Genomic DNA, 12,961 nt, shown 5'->3' on the forward strand with positions numbered 1-12,961 from the left:
CTTTATTTCTCAAATACGGTTTAAGTATAGTATGCAGTGCATCTTTATTTCTCAAATACGGTTTAAGTGCAGTATGCAGTGCATCTTTATTTCTCAAATACGGTTTAAGTACAGTATGCAGTGCATCTTTATTTCTCAAATACGGTTTAAGTACAGTATGCAGTGCATCTTTATTTCTCAAATACGGTTTAAGTACAGTATGCAGTGCATCTTTATTTCAAATACGGTTTAAGCATATACAGTGCATCTTTATTCTCAAACACGGTTTATGCAGTATGCATGCATCTTATTTCTCAAATACGGTTTAAGTACAGTATGCAGTGCATCTTTATTTCTCAAATACGGTTTAAGTACAGTATGCAGTGCATCTTTATTTCTCAAATACGGTTTAAGTACAGTATGCAGTGCATCTTTATTTCTCAAATACGGTTTAAGTATAGTATGCAGTGCATCTTTATTTCTCAAATACGGTTTAAGTACGCAGTATGCAGTGCATCTTTATTTCTCAAATACGGTTTAAGTAACAGTATGCAGTGCATCTTTATTTCAAATACGGTTTAAGTACAGTATGCAGTGCATCTTTATTTCTCAAATACGGTTTAAGTACAGTATGCAGTGCATCTTTATTTCTCAAATACGGTTTAAGTACAGTATGCAGTGCATCTTTATTTCTCAAATACGGTTTAAGTACAGTATGCAGTGCATCTTTATTTCTCAAATACGGTTTAAGTACAGTATGCAGTGCATCTTTATTTCTCAAATACGGTTTAAGTACAGTATGCAGTGCATCTTTATTTCTCAAATACGGTTTAAGTACAGTATGCAGTGCATCTTTATTTCTCAAAAACGGTTTAAGTACAGTATGCAGTGCATCTTTATTTCTCAAATACGGTTTAAGTACAGTATGCAGTGCATCTTTATTTCTCAAATACGGTTTAAGTACAGTATGCAGTGCATCTTTATTTCTCAAATACGGTTTAAGTATAGTATGCAGTGCATCTTTATTTCTCAAATACGGTTTAAGTACAGTATGCAGTGCATCTTTATTTCTCAAATACGGTTTAAGTATAGTATGCAGTGCATCTTTATTTCTCAAATACGGTTTAAGTACAGTATGCAGTGCATCTTTATTTCTCAAATACGGTTTAAGTATAGTATGCAGTGCATCTTTATTTCTCAAATACGGTTTAAGTATAGTATGCAGTGCATCTTTATTTCTCAAATACGGTTTAAGTATAGTATGCAGTGCATCTTTATTTCTCAAATACGGTTTAAGTACAGTATGCAGTGCATCTTTATTTCTCAAATACGGTTTAAGTACAGTATGCAGTGCATCTTTATTTCTCAAATACGGTTTAAGTATAGTATGCAGTGCATCTTTATTTCTCAAATACGGTTTAAGTACAGTATGCAGTGCATCTTTATTTCTCAAATACGGTTTAAGTATAGTATGCAGTGCATCTTTATTTCTCAAATACGGTTTAAGTACAGTATGCAGTGCATCTTTATTTCTCAAATACGGTTTAAGTATAGTATGCAGTGCATCTTTATTTCTCAAATACGGTTTAAGTACAGTATGCAGTGCATCTTTATTTCTCAAATACGGTTTAAGTACAGTATGCAGTGCATCTTTATTTCTCAAATACGGTTTAATATGCAGTATGCAGTGTACGGTTTAAGCAGTATGCAGTGCATCTTTATTTCTCAAATACGGTTTAAGTATAGTATGCAGTGCATCTTTATTTCTCAAATACGGTTTAAGTACAGTATGCAGTGCATCTTTATTTCTCAAATACGGTTTAAGTATAGTATGCAGTGCATCTTTATTTCTCAAATACGATTTAATTGCATTATGCAGTGCATCTTTATTTCTCAAATGCGGGTTAAGTATAGTATGCAGTGCATCTTTATTTCCCAAATACGGTTTAAGTACAATATGCAGGGCATCTTTATTTCTCAAATACGGTTTAATTGCAGTATGCAGTGCATCTTTATTTCTCAAATACGGTTTAAGTGTAGTATGCAGTGCATCTTTATTTCTCAAATACGGTTTAAGAATAGTATGCAGTGCATTTTTTTTCTCAAATACGGTTTAAGTATAGTATTCAGTGCATCTTTATTTCTCAAATACGGTTTTAAGTATGCAGTGTATGTAAGCATCTTATTTGCATCTTTATTTTTTCAAATACGGTTTAAGTACAGTATGCAGTGCATCTTTATTTCTCAAATACGGTTTAAGTACATAGTATGCAGTGCATCTTTATTTCTCAAATACGGTTTAAGTCAAATACAGTATGCATTGCATCTTTATTTCTCAAATACGGTTTAAGTACAGTATGCAGTGCATCTTTATTTCTCAAATACGGTTTAAGTACAGTATGCAGTGCATCTTTATTTCTCAAATACGGTTTAAGTACAGTATGCAGTGCATCTTTATTTCTCAAATACGGTTTAAGTACAGTATGCAGTGCATCTTTATTTCTCAAATACGGTTTAAGTACAGTATGCAGTGCATCTTTATTTCTCAAATACGGTTTAAGTATAGTATGCAGTGCATCTTTATTTCTCAAATACTGTTTAAGTACAGTATGCAGTGCATCTTTATTTCTCAAATACGGTTTAAGTATAGTATGCAGTGCATCTTTATTTCTCAAATACGGTTTAAGTGCAGTATGCAGTGCATCTTTATTTCTCAAATACGGTTTAAGTATAGTATGCAGTGCATCTTTATTTCTCAAATACGGTTTAAGTACAGTATGCAGTGCATCTTTATTTCTCAAATACGGTTTAAGTACAGTATGCAGTGCATCTTTATTTCTCAAATACGGTTTAAGTATAGTATGCAGTGCATCTTTATTTCTCAAATACGGTTTAAGTACAGTATGCAGTGCATCTTTATTTCCCAAATACAGTTTAAGTACAGTATGCAGTGCATTATTATTTCTCAAATACGGTTTAAGTACAGTATGCAGTGCATCTTTATTTCTCAAATACGGTTTAAGTATAGTATGCAGTGCATCTTTATTCTCAAATACGGTTTAAGTACAGTATGCAGTGCATCTTTATTTCTCAAATACGGTTTAAGTATAGTATGCAGTGCATCTTTATTTCTCAAATACGGTTTAAGTACAGTATGCAGTGCATCTTTATTTCTCAAATACGGTTTAAGTATAGTATGCAGTGCATCTTTATTTCTCAAATACGGTTTAATTGCAGTATGCAGTGCATCTTTATTTCTCAAATACGGTTTAAGTATAGTATGCAGTGCATCTTTATTTCTCAAATACGGTTTAAGTACAGTATGCAGTGCATCTTTTTTTCTCAAATACGGCATCTTTATTTTAAGTATAGTATGCAGTGCATTTTTTTTCTCAAATACGGTTTAAGTACAGTATGCAGTGCATCTTTATTTCTCAAATACGGTTTAAGTACAGTATGCAGTGCATCTTTATTTCTCAAATACGGTTTAAGTACAGTATGCAGTGCATCTTTATTTCTCAAATACGGTTTAAGTACAGTATGCAGTGCATCTTTATTTCTCAAATACGGTTTAAGTATAGTATGCAGTGCATCTTTATTTCTCAAATACGGTTTAAGTGCAGTATGCAGTGCATCTTTATTTCTCAAATACGGTTTAAGTATAGTATGCAGTGCATCTTTATTTCTCAAATACGGTTTAAGTGCAGTATGCAGTGCATCTTTATTTCTCAAATACGGTTTAAGTACAGTATGCAGTGCATCTTTATTTCTCAAATACGGTTTAAGTATAGTATGCAGTGCATCTTTATTTCTCAAATACGGTTTAATTGCAGTATGCAGTGCATCTTTATTTCTCAAATACGGTTTAAGTACAGTATGCAGTGCATCTTTATTTCTCAAATACGGTTTAAGTACAGTATGCAGTGCATCTTTATTCTCAAATACGGTTTAAGTATAGTATGCAGTGCATCTTTATTTCTCAAATACGGTTTAAGTACAGTATGCAGTGCATCTTTATTTCTCAAATACAGTTTAAGTACAGTATGCAGTGCATCTTTATTTCTCAAATACGGTTTAAGTATAGTATGCAGTGCATCTTTATTTCTCAAATACGGTTTAAGTACAGTATGCAGTGCATCTTTATTTCTCAAATACGGTTTAAGTATAGTATGCAGTGCATCTTTATTTCTCAAATACGGTTTAAGTACAGTATGCAGTGCATCTTTATTTCTCAAATACGGTTTAAGTACAGTATGCAGTGCATCTTTATTTCTCAAATACGGTTTAAGTACAGTATGCAGTGCATCTTTATTTCTCAAATACGGTTTAAGTAAAGTATGCAGTGCATCTTTATTTCTCAAATACGGTTTAAGTATAGTATGCAGTGCATCTTTATTTCTCAAATACGGTTTAAGTGCAGTATGCAGTGCATCTTTATTTCTCAAATACGGTTTAAGTACAGTATGCAGTGCATCTTTATTTCTCAAATACGGTTTAAGTATATCTTTATCTCACGGTTTAAGTATAGTTGCATCTTTATTTCTCAAATACGGTTTAAGTGCAGTATGCAGTGCATCTTTATTTCTCAAATACGGTTTAAGTATAGTATGCAGTGCATCTTTATTTCTCAAATACGGTTTAAGTATAGTATGCAGTGCATCTTTATTTCTCAAATACGGTTTAAGTACAGTATGCAGTGCATCTTTATTTCTCAAATACAGTTTAAGTACAGTATGCAGTGCATCTTTATTTCTCAAATACGGTTTAAGTACAGTATGCAGTGCATCTTTATTTCTCAAATACGGTTTAAGTATAGTATGCAGTGCATCTTTATTTCTCAAATACGGTTTAAGTATAGTATGCAGTGCATCTTTATTTCTCAAATACGGTTTAAGTGCAGTATGCAGTGCATCTTTATTTCTCAAATACGGTTTTAAGTATAGTATGCAGTGCATCTTTATTTCTCAAATACGGTTTAAGTGCAGTATGCATTGCATCTTTATTCCTCAAATACGGTTTAAGTATAGTATGCAGTGCATCTTTATTTCTCAAATACGGTTTAAGTACAGTATGCAGTGCATCTTTATTTCTCAAATACGGTTTAAGTACAGTATGCAGTGCATCTTTATTTCCCAAATACAGTTTAAGTACAGTATGCAGTGCATTATTATTTCTCAAATACAGTTTAAGTACAGTATGCAGTGCATCTTTATTTCTCAAATACGGTTTAAGTATAGTATGCAGTGCATCTTTATTTCTCAAATACGGTTTAAGTGCAGTATGCAGTGCATCTTTATTTCTCAAATACGGTTTAAGTATAGTATGCAGTGCATCTTTATTTCCCAAATACGGTTTAAGTACAGTATGCAGGGCATCTTTATTTCTCAAATACGGTTTAAGTATAGTATTCAGTACATCTTTATTTTTAAATACGGTTTAATTGCAGTATGCAGGGCATCTTTATTTCTCAAATACGGTTTAAATTGCAGTATGCAGTGCATCTTTTTTTCTCAAATACGGTTTAAGTGTAGTATGCAGTGCATCTTTATTTCTCAAATACGGTTTAGGTACAGTATGCAGTGCATTTTTTTCTCAAATACGCTTTAAGTATAGTATGCAGTGCATGTTTTTTCTCAAATAAGGTAAAAATGCAGTATGCAGTGCATCTTTATTTCTCAAATACGGTTTAAATGCAGTATGCAGTACATCTTTATTTCTCAAATACGGTTTAAGTACAGTATGCAGTGCATCTTTATTTCTCAAATACGGTTTAAGTACAGTATGCAGGGCATCTTTCTTTCTCAAATACGGTTTGAGTATAGTATGTAGTGCATCTTTATTTCTCACATACGGTTTAAGTACAGTATGTAGTGCATCTTTATTTCTCAAATACGGTTTAAGTACAGTATATATTGCATCTTTATTCCTCAAATACGGTTTAAGTACAGTATGCAGTGCATTATTATTTCTCAAATACAGTTTAAGTACAGTATGCAGTGCATCTTTATTTCTCAAATACGGATGAAGTATAGTATGCAGTGCATCTTTATTTCTCAAATACGGGTTAAGTATAGTATGCAGTGCATCTTTATTTCCCAAATACGGTTTAAGTACAGTGTGCAGGGCATCTTTATTTCTCAAATACGGTTTAAGTATAGTATGCAGTGCATCTTTATTTCTCAAATACGGTTTAAGTACAGTATGCAGTGCATCTTTATTTCTCAAATACGGTTTAAGTATAGTATGCAGTGCATCTTTATTTCTCAAATACGGTTTAAGTATAGTATGCAGTGCATCTTTATTTCTCAAATACTGTTTAAGTGCAGTATGCATTGCATCTTTATTCCTCAAATACGGTTTAAGTAAATTATGCAGTGCATCTTTATTTCTCAAATACGGTTTAAGTGCAGTATGCAGTGCATCTTTATTTCTCAAATACGGTTTAAGTGCAGTATCCAGAGCATCTTTATTTCTCAAATACGGTTTAAGTATGGTATGCAGTGCATCTTAATTTCACAAATACGGTTTAAGTACAGTATGCAGTGCATCTTTATTTCACAAATACGGTTTAAGTGCAGTATGCAGTGCATCTTTATTTCTCAAATACGGGTTAAGTATAGTATGCAGTGCATCTTTATTTCCCAAATACAGTTTAAGTGCAGTATGCAGTGCATCTTTATTTCTCCAATACGGTTTAAGTGCAGTATGCAGTGCATCTTTATTTCTCAAATACGGTTTAAGTATAGTATTCAGCACATCTTTATTTCTCAAATACGGTTTAATTGCAGTATGCAGTGCATCTTTATTTCTCAAATATGGTTTAAGTGTAGTATGCAGTGCATCTTTATTTCTCAAATACGGTTTAGGTACAGTATGCAGTGCATTTTTTTCTCAAATACGCTTTAAGTATAGTATGCAGTGCATCTTTATTTTTCAAATACGGTTTAAGTACAGTATGCAGTGCATCATTATTTCCCAAATACAGTTTAAGTACAGTATGCAGTGCATTATTATTTCTCAAATACGGTTTAAGTACAGTATGCAGTGCATCTTTATTTCCCAAATACAGTTTAAGTACAGTATGCAGTGCATTTTTTTTCTCAAATACGCTTTAAGTATAGTATGCAGTGCATCTTTATTTCTCAAATACAGTTTAAGTACAGTATGCAGTGCATTATTATTTCTCAAATACGGTTTAAGTACAGTATGCAGTGCATCTTTATTTCCCAAATACAGTTGAAGTACAGTATGCAGTGCATTATTATTTCTCAAATACAGTTTAAGTACAGTATGCAGTGCATCTTTATTTCACAAATACGGATGAAGTATAGTATGCAGTGCATCTTTATTTCTCAAATACGGGTTAAGTATAGTATGCAGTGCATCTTTATTTCCCAAATACGGTTTAAGTACAGTGTGCAGGGCATCTTTATTTCTCAAATACGGTTTAAGTATAGTATTCAGTACTAATCTTTATTTCTCAAATACGGTTCAATTGCAGTATGCAGTGCATCTTAATTTCTCAAATACGGTTTAAGTACAGTATGCAGTGCATCTTTATTTCTCAAATACGGTTAAAGTATAGTATTCAGTATATCTTTATTTCTGAAATACGGTTTAATTGCAGTATGCAGTGCATGTTTATTTCTCAAATAAGGTAAAAATGCAGTATGCAGTGCATCTTTATTTCTCAAATACGGTTTAAATGCAGTATGCAGTACATCTTTATTTCTCAAATACGGTTTAAGTACAGTATGCAGTGCATCTTTATTTCTCAAATACGTTTTAAATGCAGTATGCAGTACATCTTTATTTCTCAAATACGATTTAAGTACAGTATGCAGTGCATCTTTATTTCTCAAATACGGTTTAAGTACAGTATGCAGGGCATCTTTATTTCCCAAATACGGTTTAAGTATAGTATGTAGTGCATCTTTATTTCTCACATACGGTTTAAGTATAGTATGCAGTGCATCTTTATTTCTCAAATACGGTTTAAGTACAGTATGTAGTGCATCTTTATTCCTCAAATACGGTTTAAGTACAGTATGCAGTGCATCTTTATTTCTTTTCTTGGGCCTGTTTTGCCCAAATATTTTTCATATTAAAAACATTTTCGTTTTATATTTGTTTTTTAATGCAAATCTTTTTGCTTTTTGTTTTATTTTTCTGAAAAGTTAATTTTTGATGATAATTTATATCAAAAAACAGTTATAATTACAATTTCTTTCGTTCATTACCATTATTTAATTACTTATTGTATTCATTACTTGTTATTTTATGAGTTAACTTCTCCAACTTACTTATTATTTTATGAGTTAACTTCTCCAACTTACTTATTATTTTATGAGTTAACTTCTCTAACTCTCTTATTATTTTATGAGTTAACTTCTCTAACTTACTTATTATTTTATGAGTTAACTTCTCTTACTTTCTTATTATTTTATGAGTTAACTTCTCTAACTCTCTTATTATTTTATGAGTTAACTTCTCTAACTTACTTATTATTTTATGAGTTAACTTCTATAACTTATTATTTTATGAGTTAACTTCTATAACTTATTATTTTATGAGTTAACTTCTCTAACTTTATTATTTTATGAGTTAACATCTTTAGCTTTATTATTTTATTATTTAACTTTTTAACTGAATCATTTTTTTCCTTATTAATATTTATTCAACAAATGTCATGAGTTTTCATCGGTTGTCGTTCTCTTCAATAACATATTGACTTATAATTTTGGAGGACATCTGACAACCTATTTGAAGTTTTTGCATGTGTTCTATTTTACTATTATTACTCAACTATTTCTTGGAATACTTGGTTACGTAATCTTTGTATGATAGCATCATGCGCTACAAAAAAGTGACATTTGCTATATTCTGCAAATAAAATGACCTATTAATAGAGGGTGGAAATAAGAAGATAATCAAAATATTAACTTTACATAAAAAACACTGAATATTCACTTCTAACCGAGTTGAGTTGTATAATTAAAACCACATCATAAGGACCAAATACAATTAAACCTACAATTTTTGTGTCATGCGAACACACTGGGATGTTCAGTGTAAGGAAATAGATCAGTTTGTCAGTTTCCAGCTCATCGTCTCTTGTTATTTTCTATGTTGTATTATAACTGGATTATTATTATTTAGTAGAGGAACACTGGAAACTACTTTTAAAAATAATAAAGCATTGTTACAAAGACGTTAACATTGAAGAGTCAAAAAATAAGAAGGAAAAAACATGAAATAATATTAATTTTACTTTATGTTTGTAATGAACCTATACCTGTTTATTTCCTTTTTGAGATAACTGTTCCTTTATTGTTTAAAACCGTTACATAATTGTGGAAAAAGTATGACTCTTAGAAAACACCTTAAACAAACAATTTGTGAGGTTTAAAATGAACTTCACATTCCATAATCAGACTTGTTTGCTATTACAGACTTTACATATTAAACTGTTTGTCTTTATTAATATCTGTAATTAGTTAAACATGCACTAATCATAAAACATATCATATATCAGAATCGGAAAAACTATACACCTTTTAAATATAATACTGTATATTAAGTAAAATAAAAGCATTGAGTTTAATTAATGTAAAACAACTTATTTATTATGACTGATTAAAGTGTATTTCTGTAAAACAACTTATTTATTATGACTGATTAAAGTGTATTTCTGTAAAACAACTTATTTATTATGACTGATTAAAGTGTATTTCTGTAAAACAACTTATTTATTATGACTGATTAAAGTGTATTTCTGTAAAACAACTTATTTATTATGACTGATTAAAGTGTATTCCTGGAAAATAACTTATTTAATATGGCTGATTAAAGTGTATTCCTGGAAAATAACTTACTTATTATGACTGATTAAAGTATATTCCTGTAAAACAACTTATTTAATATGACTGATTAAAGTGTATTCATATAAAACAACTTATATGACTGATTAAGGAATATTCCTACAAACCGGCTTATTTAATATAATTGAATAAAATGTATTCACATAAACCAGCAAAATTATTATGACTCGTTATACGTGTAATACTAAAAACTGATTATAAACTATGAATGAAGAAATGTGTAAGATCTAACCTCCCTAGAACAGATGTCTGCAGCATATAGCCCGTTAAGGAACTCTGCATCTCCTTCCAAGCGGACGCCATTTTCTACAACTCTTAGCCTGCCCATTCCATCCTAAAACACAATGAAGAGAGAGTTCGCATTAGAAAAAAAAACCCAAACAACTTCTTCACCATTGTGGATAAATAGCTGGTCTTCACCATACATGTATGTTCTTATTTACAAATACCAAGCTTTATTAGAGTATGAAAACGTCGGCATATAAAATAATTAGCATTGGTCATAAACATAAATAATAGAACAAAGATATGCAATATTATCATGAGATCTGTGCTTGAGAAAATATATCTGCATATGAACACACTGGGATGATATTTATAACATGCTCAGTGTAAGGAAATAGATATTATGGACAATATGGTTTCACATATGTGAATATTTCTATCACCAATAAATAAAAGAACAATCAAATATGAAATTAAGCTACATTCAGAGAAACTTTGGTGATATTCACGATAGATTATCTATTACACATAACTTCATAAGTTAATATTTAAACATTTACACAAAACTTAATAAGTTAACATTTAAACAAAACTTAATAAGTTAACATTTAAACAAAACTTAATAAGTTAACATTTAAACATTTACACAAAACTTAATAAGTTAACGTTTAAACATTTACACAAAACTTAATAAGTTAACATTTAAACATTTACACAAAACTTAATAAGTTAACGTTTAAACATTTACACAAAACTTAATAAGTTAACGTTTAAACATTTACACAAAACTTAATAAGTTAACGTTTAAACATTTACACAAAACTTAATAAGTTAACATTTAAACAAAACTTAATAAGTTAACATTTAAACATTTACACAAAATTTAATAAAAACAGAATATTTTACAAACTGGCGCAAAAAGTAGTTGAGATTAACTTATTGAATAAACTAAAGTTTAAAGAAAAGGACTGAATATACATGTAGATTAAAAAAATGAGTAATCCAAGGTTGTTCAACTTCACCAAACCAGATGGGCTATACAGTAGTAGCTGATGGTTCTTGATTCAGTTTGTTCATATTACAAAACTATACAGTGGTGGATAATGATTAGTAATGTTATGTAATAATTGGATATTGACTCAGTGTGGTCACGTACATACATGATAGTGAGTGGTGGTTACTAAAACTATAAATCTATATAACAGTTGATGGTTGTTGTTAAGTTATCAAAAAATGAGTGATAATTAATATAACTTTGATGAATAGTGAAACACTTTGATGTTCATAGTTACTTCAATGCATGAACGACAGATTTTGGTATGGACGAAATCCAGAAAGGGTTAAATTGTTTGGTTTACTTTAGCCCAAATCTCCTGGGAGGTCTACCTGCATTAGCTGTTACTCTTTCTCAGAAAGCAGCTGATAAACAACACCCACCACCAATTATTGTATCAACGAATGGTAGTATTGTCCGTCACATTATAACACTCTTACGGCTAAAAACCTGATTATGTTTGGTAACGTGGATTCGAACCCGCAACCTTCCTATTGCGAGTCGAACGTCTAATTAACTCATGGAGCCAGAATGTGGAACATTTTGTAGGGTCTTACGCATCACAGAATTCAAGGCTAGTATTTAGAGTGCATAGGGAAAAAAATGTGTGTATGGATTGATGTATATATATATTAGTAATAGCTTTAAATACTGTATAATATTCTGAATGCAGTACATTCAAGTGGGTTTAACTGAATGTTTGATGACCACCTGAATGATATTTAATAGTTTTAATTTAATTTAAATAATGGGACTGCCAAGATGGACCAGTAGGTCCCTTATGTCCACAAATATGTCATGTTATAATTATTTCAGTTAGATTGTATTTTACGCAGATTTCAACTTTATTAATTGAACCCTTGAATTGAATTATATTGAACCATTTTTTATAGATTGACTTTAGGTGTTAAACTATCTAGCATAAGTCCCTTCTTTTATTATTTCACATGCCAGATGCTTGTACAAATCTCGATTGTAACTTTTCCATTAAGATACCTGCCTCAGGAGGTAGTTTGTTTGTTTGTTTGTTTTGAATTTCGCATAAAGCTACTCGAGGGCTATCTGTGCTAACCTGTCCCTAATTTAGCAGTGTAAGACTAGAGGCAAGGCAGCTAGTCATCACAACTCACCGCTAAATCTTGGGCTACTCTTTTACCAACGAATAGTAGGATTGACCGTCACATTATAACGCCCCCACGGCTGAGAGAGCATGTTTGACGTGACGGGGATCCGAACCCGCAACCCTCGGATTACGAGTCGAGTATGTTAACCACCCGGCCATGCCGGGCTTCGCCAGTTGTAAAGGGCTTTTATTTTTTTGTATACTTGTTAAAACACAATACACACGTTAAAATATAAACCTAATACACCTGTTAAAATAAATCAATAGACCTTTTAAACTCCAAATAGGCATACTAATTAATATACAATCCTAATAGACATGTTTCAGTTTAACTGTTAACAAAACAAACCACATATAACCGTTTAAACACAGAATCGATACATCTGTTAAAACAAAAACCCAATACAATTGTTTAAGCACAGAACCAATATATCCGTTAAAAACAAACCCAATATGACTCTTTAAGCATAGAACCAATACAGCTGTTAAAGCATAAACCCCTTAAAATTGTTAAAATACAAAAACCAGTATTTCATAAACATAAATTCAATATTGTCTAAAAGACAAACCTTCTGTATCTAAAACACAGATTCAGTATATCCAAATTTAACTCCACCATACCTATTACATAGATAAAAAAATCTAATATATTTGGACTTTAGAATAAAAAATTACAAAGAAAACAAACAAACTTCGAAG

General features: G+C 31.0%; 1 protein-coding gene across 1 annotated transcript in view; it reads right to left on the reverse strand.

Moving 5' to 3' along the window:
• Positions 1 to 10,062: 10,062 nt before the first annotated feature.
• The window catches only part of LOC143228436 (delta-sarcoglycan-like), a 39,332-nt gene continuing 36,433 nt past the window's right edge, over positions 10,063 to 12,961 (reverse strand). The window contains exon 3 of the mRNA XM_076459697.1: positions 10,063 to 10,194. Coding sequence (XP_076315812.1) covers positions 10,063 to 10,194 — 132 coding nt within the window. The remainder of the gene's footprint in view (positions 10,195 to 12,961) is intronic.

This window comes from Tachypleus tridentatus, chromosome 10, assembly GCF_004210375.1.
Source record: "Tachypleus tridentatus isolate NWPU-2018 chromosome 10, ASM421037v1, whole genome shotgun sequence".
Classification (NCBI taxonomy): Eukaryota; Metazoa; Arthropoda; class Merostomata; order Xiphosura; family Limulidae; genus Tachypleus; species Tachypleus tridentatus.